This window comes from Nematolebias whitei, chromosome 19 (genome assembly GCF_014905685.2).
Source record: "Nematolebias whitei isolate Nwh7 chromosome 19, NemWhi1, whole genome shotgun sequence".
Classification (NCBI taxonomy): Eukaryota; Metazoa; Chordata; class Actinopteri; order Cyprinodontiformes; family Rivulidae; genus Nematolebias; species Nematolebias whitei.
This window is the reverse complement of record NC_056516.1, coordinates 37191658-37199268: the sequence shown is the minus strand read 5'-3', so window position 1 is coordinate 37199268 and position 7611 is coordinate 37191658. Positions and strand designations below refer to the sequence as shown.

Genomic DNA, 7611 nt, shown 5'->3' with positions numbered 1-7611 from the left:
GACATAACACTGAACACGTTCTTATCAGGAAGTCTTTATAAGTTTGCTGAAAAACTGTATTAATGAGTATCCATTTACTCAATCTATTGTTGATAGACAGACCATTGATGCAACTGAACATTTTAATTCATTGCTGTGTTAATTTCTCACCTTAAATTCTAAACAATAATTTAGCAGGTTATTAATAAATGTTGTAGGCTACATCTATAATTTCCAATACAGACGGACAGTTTGTTACATAAATATTTGATTGTATTTTAAAATGAAAGTGGTAAAACAATTCTTCCATCTGCAGGGAAACCCCCAAACTTCAGAAAATGAAACTGAAAGTGAGTTAAACTAAACTCTGGTCACAACAGAGCAGGTCGTATTAGGATGACTGCAGCTGAAAAATGGCAGGACAACCTGTAACAACATTTCACAAAGCTGTAGCTTTAATTTCAGCAGTTTGCGTCGACCTTTTCTTCTTTTACGCGTCAGGGTTTGTTGCAATTCACGGCGCGTTTGGGCATCTGGCGCGTCTGTGGGTCTTTGCAGCTCTGCGATGGTCAGTCATTATTTTTGTAGCTCTCCTCATACTGGGAGACCTCAAGCCGCGGCTGATTCGTTTCATAACGGCTCACAGTCTGCTTCCAGCCGTGCTGGAGACCGGAACCAGGCTTTACGGTGCGGAGAGCCAGTGCGGTCAGGTGGTGGATGTGCGCTGCTGGCTCATGTTCGCCGGCGCGTCGCTCGGAGCTGCGCTCTTCTGGGAGATCACCATCCCGGACAGCGATGAGGAGGCTGAGAGTAAGGAGCAGAAACACAAGTCCAGAGTTCTGTTCATGAGAGTCCTTCACCTTTACAAGCCCGACTACCTCCTGCTGCTCGGAGGTCTCGTGTTCCTGTCGCTGGCTGTCATCTGTAAGTAAAGGAGATGATGCATTGAGTACACTGTCAGTTGCTGTTATTATTAGTCTACTGTTGAAATCTAATCTTGTGTTAACACGTCAAAAACTAAGAGAAGTTGTTACCCATCCATCTGAGAGGGGTTAAAGGTAATGTTCAATCTATTTGGAGTCCATCATTCAACAAAGACAAATATTATTCACAACTTTTAAGGCAGATGCTAATTGAGTGTATGTCCTTGCAAATTCACCCGGAAGGACAGACTGTACATTGCTCAGAGAAGTTAAAGGTATAAGATTGATTATGACGATTAGAAAAAGTCTAAGTATGACTTGTTCGAAAGGGATGCACAAGAAATCCTATTCTCTTTAAAAAGAACACGGTGGCATGACTTAGGTTTGGAAAGTTTTATCTGAATGAACCACAAGACTTCTGGAACAATGTCCTTCGACAGATGAGAGAGACCAAAGTAGAGATGTTTATCCAGAATGCACAGCAGCATGCTTGGAGAAAATAAAACACAGCATAACAAACACCTCATACCAACTACTGTATCAGCATGGCGGTGGAGGGTTGATGGTTTGGGCTCCTTGCAGTCATTGAGCGGACCATGAACTTCTCTGCAGACCAGAAGATTCTAGCTTGGAAGTCAGGTTGCAGGGGCAACAAGTCCAGGAGAGAAACCCACACAGCCTTCTCACCAGCGACACTCTCAAGGTCATCCTGTGGGGCCCCAAGGTGACTAGAGAAGATTTACAGTCCTCCCAGCAACTCTTGGGTCTGCCTTGTGGTCTCAGCCCAGTGGGATGTGACTGGAATCACCACTTTAATGTGGTGGAGGTGTTTGAGTACCCCTATGATCCTATGGGCTATATCATTTGGGCATTAGCCACTAGTTGGGTCTCCCAAAGCAAATAGGCTTCAGGGGATGTGTAACCAAGAACATTTAAAAAACTTGATGAATAGATCACAACTATGCATCAGGAAACTTTGTCCACAAAAGGGAAACCGGCTTCTCTCCCTGGAGCCAGTCTATGGGGAAGACCTTGTTGGCCATTGCCTGGGGGTCAGGCTCCTGGGGCTTGGTCAGTCCAAGTCCAAAGTAGAGACAGGATGCCACTTTCACGTGGGCCCACCACCTGCTAGGGGGGCCTACAAAGTAGGGTGTCATGGACGCTGGGCAGCAGGCGAGGGAGGGCCACTGGCTGTGCCGATTTCTCTCAACAAAAACAAGCTCTTTAATATGCTCTGATATAGATTCCTAAAACCTAGCATGAACTTTTTTTATCCCTAAAACTGTATACTGGTGCTGGTACAGGTTTATGTTATTCTTAATTTCCCTGCAGATGTTTAAAATATCCACGTGTCTTTTCTCAGGTGAGATGTTCATCCCATTCTACACAGGCAGAGTCATTGACATCCTTGGAAGTCATTACCAACAAAATGAATTTCTCACTGCACTTGTTTTCATGGGGCTGTTTTCAGTGGGAAGGTATGGGACAATATTTTATCTCCACATTCACCACTCTGCCTGCCTTTAATATCTAACTCAGGTTTTCTTTGATCTGTTGTAGTTCAGTGAGTGCCGGCTGCAGAGGGGGTGTCTTACTTTGTGCCATCAGCTCATTTACATGCAGAATCAAAGTGATGCTGTTTGAAGCTTTGACTAAACAGGAAATTGGGTTTTTTGAAGTCATAAAAACAGGTAAGCAGCAAAAAGCAGCATAAAATAAACAGAAAGACAAGATGACAAAAGACTTTCCTGATTTTCTGTGCAGGTGAAATCACATCTAGATTGTCCAGAGACACCAACCTGACAGGAAGAACAGTATGTTTGAATGTCAACGTGTTGCTGAGAACTTTCATCAAGACTATGGGCATGATCTTCCTGATGATGTCTCTGTCATGGAAGCTCACCTTGCTTGTACTGATGAAAACACCCATCACTGGTCTCATACAGAACATCTATGACACACACTACCAGGTAACAGCAGGACATGATGAATTACCATTTCTTCGGACTCATTTTTACTTTGTATGTTAATATTGCAAACTAGAGCCCACCTGCAGCTTAAGGGATGGACCTGTTTAGAAATAATATAATTTATAAACGGACAATTTGATAATGGGATATTTAGTTAGTCACCAGCAGCCTGACACAAATACACATTTTGTTCAATTTTTTTTTTTTTGCTGCATCAATAAAAACATTCCAGCAATTACACAATTTGATGGGCCAGTATTTTTTTAGAACAAAGAATAATCTATTGAGACCACTGCAAAGAACAAACACTTTATGTTGTTTACAGCAGTGTGTTAAATAGACAATGACAATTTAAAAGCATGTTGTTACACAAAACTAATCAAACACTGATTGTGCCTGCCCTGCAGTTCCTGACAGAAAATTTGCATACACTTAGTAGAAATAATAAAATTATGTGCATCTATTGTTGATGTGGCTCTGCAGTGCTTCTTTGGTTGTTTCTATCAAAACTGTTTTTTAAGCTCCAGAAGTTGTCTGTTTCTCATTGTACATGACTCACATTCCTTGTGAAGGGGGATAAATCATACTGGAAATGCATATGGTTATTTAAATATAAGTGCCATACCAAGATTTCCTGTCTTATTATGTGTCCTGTTTTCTTTCTTTTAATTCCCCAGAGGTTATCCCAGGCCATGCAGGACTCAGTGGCTCATACAAATGATGCTGCAAACGAGGTTGTGTTTGGTATTCGTGTGGTTCGAAGTTTCAACACAGAAAAACATGAAGCTGATCGTTATGATAAACGATTAATGGAAACACACACTCTGAAAACCCGCCGGGACACTGTGGAGGCAATTTACCTGCTCGCACGGAGGGTGAGACGTTTCTTCCTGTCCTAGAATATCAGCTTTAAGATGGTAATTGTAGTCATCTTTTTTACTTGAGCTTGTTATTGTGTATGTCTGTAGTTTACAGGTTTGGGGATGCAGGTCTTTATTCTGTACTATGGCAGACTTTTTATCCGGATGGGACAGATGACCACAGGAAGTCTCGTTTCTTTCATCATCTATCAGTCAGATCTTGGAGACAATATCAGGGTGGGTGTATACTACTGTTAGCTTACACTTTTGAGTGGAGCAGTCTGAAGCCACTTGTAAGTGTGATAAAAAACAATATGTACTGGTGTTATAAATCAATTGTACACATTTTACATCAATATTGTTACTTTAGATATGTTTTTTCCCTCAGGGAAAAAAATCATTGTGCTTTTATGTACATTGTTGAAAACATTTTTATTAAGACACTAACAACCTCAGTTTTATAACCAACATAGTTAGGTATTATTACTTACCAAAAATATTTTGAGGTTGTCTTTTTTAAGGAGAAAATCTGCAGCTTTGACAGAAACGTTGAAACACATCTCACAATGTACATCTCTAGGTTATCTTACACATCTCTAAACATTCTGTCTCTTGTTTTTCAGACACTTACTTATATCTTTGGTGACATGCTGAACTCAGTGATGGCTGCTGGGAAAGTGTTTGAGTACCTGGACAGAAAACCTCAGGTCAGCACAGATGGAAAACTCAAACCGGATCAGCTGAAAGGACACATCAGATACCACAGTCTCAACTTTGCCTATCCTTCAAACCCCAACAAAACTGTGCTGCAGGTGAGAGAAATACTCTTTTATTTTTAGTGTGAGGCGTAAGAGACTGGAAGAATGCAATTTATAAATATAGACCGACGGTCGATCATAACCTACTGATAGATATCCAACACCTCATTGGTTTAGTGAAACATGCAGTGGGTTCAGGTGACAGGATCCAACTGTTCCTTTCTGGATGTTGCCAAAGGAGTTCATCAAGTTTCAGTCTTGGGACCAGATTTATTTTAAATTACATAAATGATCTGTGTAATAATTTGTCAAATGCTATCTATCATTTTATGCAGGCGACACCATTATTTATTGCTAATCATCTTTGCTTATTTTGGCTTTTGTGATTTTAAAATGACTCTTTTAATATTTTTCAATCTCATCTTCAAAACTTAAACTGGTTTTAAAAGCTGACAAAACCAAACGTATGGTATTTTATAATAAAAGAGTGCTACCAGGGGATATCCCCTCATTTTTAACTCCACAAGGAAAACATAGAGTTTGTTTCAGGTTATAAATATTTGTGTTTTCTCCTTGATGGTGAACTATTGTTTGAAGTTTACATTGCTAATTTGATGGTCAAACTCAAGCTGAAGCTTGGTTTTTAATTTAGAAATACATTTTGTTTCTCACTCATAGTTAGGACACTCTTACTATAAACTTTACTGAATGATGGTGATGTGCTGTATGAGTGTCCGATCCAAATGCCCCCAGTCCTTGGACACACAGAGCTCTAAGGTTTGACACAGGTTATAGTCACCTCTCTCGTCACTGTGAGGTGTACACGGCTGGTCTTCTCTGTTTGTGCAAATATATTGATTCTATTTCTTTTAGTGCTCTATGTGTACCTACATTCATTTACTGGAAATAAACTCTTGAATTATTTTAGGACTTTTCCTTGGATCTGAAGCCTGGTCAGATGACAGCTCTTGTCGGTCCATCTGGAGAAGGAAAAAGCACCTGTGTGAGTCTGTTGGAGAGACTGTATGAGCCTCAGGACGGAGGAATCTTTCTTGACGGGGAGCCACTTAGATCCTATGATCACCGCTTCTTCCACAAGAAGGTATTTATTCATTCATCTTTTTCTGATTATGCTATTTTGGATGAGCTCTTTGTCCTTATCTCAGATTTAAATTATCTTGAATTCACAAAACATGTTTAGAGAAGTTATTTTGTAAGAAGCAGAAACGCAATGATTTTTCTAAGACTGCCTAAGAAGATTTGTAGTTTTGTTTTCTACTAACAGTTTACTGTTTAAAATCAAGAATCAACTGAGGGATTTTCTTTTCATATTTAGTGGATGCTGTGACAAAATATGCAAATGGTAAAACTGTATACATGTAAAGCGTGTTATTCGCGTTCTTTAACAGGTTGCCGTGGTGAGCCAGGAGCCTGTTCTGTTCTCCGGCTCTGTCAGAGATAACATCACCTACGGACTTACTGGCTGCTCATTGGATGAAATTGAGGAAGCGGCACGCAAAGCCAACGCACATGAATTTATTCAACAACTAAAGAACGGCTATGATACAGGTAAACTGGTTTAACGTCTCTTACTGGTTTACATGGCTGAGTGTGCACATAAAATCCATCTTTTTGTATATTAAAAAAAAGCTAGATGGATAAAGGTAAAAACAATAGTAGAGTCAAAAGATTGTTGGAAAATTGTTGTTTTAAACTTGCACAAACTAGGGCAATCATGTCTTTATGCATCTGCTTGTTTTTCATGTTGTGGTCCTCAGTTTTAATTTATTGTTAATTATTTCTCAGAGGTGGGTGAGAGTGGCGGCCAGTTATCCAAGAGCGAGAGGCAGCGGATCGGCATTGCTCGAGCTCTGATCAGACAGCCCAAGGTCCTCATTCTGGATGAAATAACCAGCTCTCTGGACTCTGAGAGTGAAAATAAGGTACTATAAAACTCTTAGGGTATTATTCAAAAGCTTCACGGTCTTCATTTGTTTGAAATAGGATCTAAATAGATAATTAATGAAGAAAAGCTTTATTATTATTATTATTATTGTTACTATTATGGTTTAACCGTTTGCTAAGCCTCTGGCTCGGTGAGTCTTTCGTTAAAACAATTAACTGAGCAAAAGATTTGATTATAGAGTCGTGTACAGTGATATACTGTTCTGTTTGCATGATGTCTTATTTTATGAAAGGTTTTAAATACCATCACCATTACAAAGTGAAATTTGTCTTTTTATTAATCAAATCAAAGTATCAAAATATTAAAGTGTTTTCTGAGTCATAAAATATTAATTGCTCACTGGTTGTCACAAATAAAAACATATTACCGGTAATTTAAGTTACTTAATGTTTTTTTATTATTTTTTTTAAGTTTGGTGTAAACTGATGACACAGCTTGTTTTCTTGTATTTATGAGTACATTTGAAAAACATCTAAATAGTTAGTTTGCTATTTTTGACTCTGTTCGGACTAAAAAAGAGTGATACCAGGCAGTGATGCTTAAATTAAGCATACGTCTGTTTTTGGCTCCATGCAGGTCCAGCAGGCCTTGGCAGGCTGCCCTGATCAGACTCTTCTGGTGATCGCTCACAGGCTGAAGACCATCGAGAAGGCAGACCAGATCGTTGTGATCAGTGGAGGTAAAGTGAAGGAGCAGGGGACTCACCAGGAGCTGATGGAGCTGAAGGGGAGTTACCATAAACTGAGAGAGGAGCTGTTCAGTGAGCGAAACTCAGCACGATGAACTCCTGAGAGTTATCGGTGATGAAGCTGTAGCTTAACGTGATGTGAGAGAAATGTTCTGCATGTGATGCAGGTTTTGTACATTATATATTCTGATTGCTTTGTATGAAATATTAAACGTTTAAAGTGTTTTATTTATTAAAACTGCTGATCAAATTAAACCTTTGACAGTTTCTGTGAAATATTCCTCTTTATGATCTATATTTTTTTTCCATTTTATGTTCTGGTATTTGATAAAACATGAATAAATGTTTAACACAGCAGGTCACTACTTCCACTATAAACACTCATTGTTAATCTGAGGGGCCAAAGGTTGCTTTATGGGTGATATGTCTCAAATAAAAGATTTATCACCAGCTTGAATCTGATTGTG

The 7611-nt window shown here is 39.3% G+C and overlaps 1 protein-coding gene across 1 annotated transcript; it reads left to right on the top strand.

Annotated features, from left to right (window-relative positions):
- The first annotated feature begins 392 nt into the window (after positions 1-392).
- On the top strand, positions 393-7239 carry tap2a (transporter associated with antigen processing, subunit type a). The gene is made up of 11 exons (XM_037693433.1): positions 393-903; positions 2266-2380; positions 2463-2593; positions 2667-2872; positions 3550-3747; positions 3841-3969; positions 4356-4544; positions 5419-5592; positions 5900-6059; positions 6297-6433; positions 7033-7239. Exons 1-11 carry the CDS (start codon positions 393-395, stop codon positions 7237-7239), a joined length of 2157 nt encoding a protein of 718 aa, XP_037549361.1.
- The last annotated feature ends 372 nt before the right edge of the window (positions 7240-7611 follow it).

What these genes read in the sequence shown, in the direction of transcription:
- tap2a (XM_037693433.1), top strand. Translation starts at nt 393, where the DNA reads ATGGCAGGACAACCTGTAACAACATTTCACAAAGCTGTAGCTTTAATT. An exon ending in TCTATGACACACACTACCAG is followed by an intron (nt 2,873 to 3,549) that starts GTAACAGCAGGA and finishes TTAATTCCCCAG; the next exon opens with AGGTTATCCCAGGCCATGCA. An exon ending in ACCGCTTCTTCCACAAGAAG is followed by an intron (nt 5,593 to 5,899) that starts GTATTTATTCAT and finishes GTTCTTTAACAG; the next exon opens with GTTGCCGTGGTGAGCCAGGA.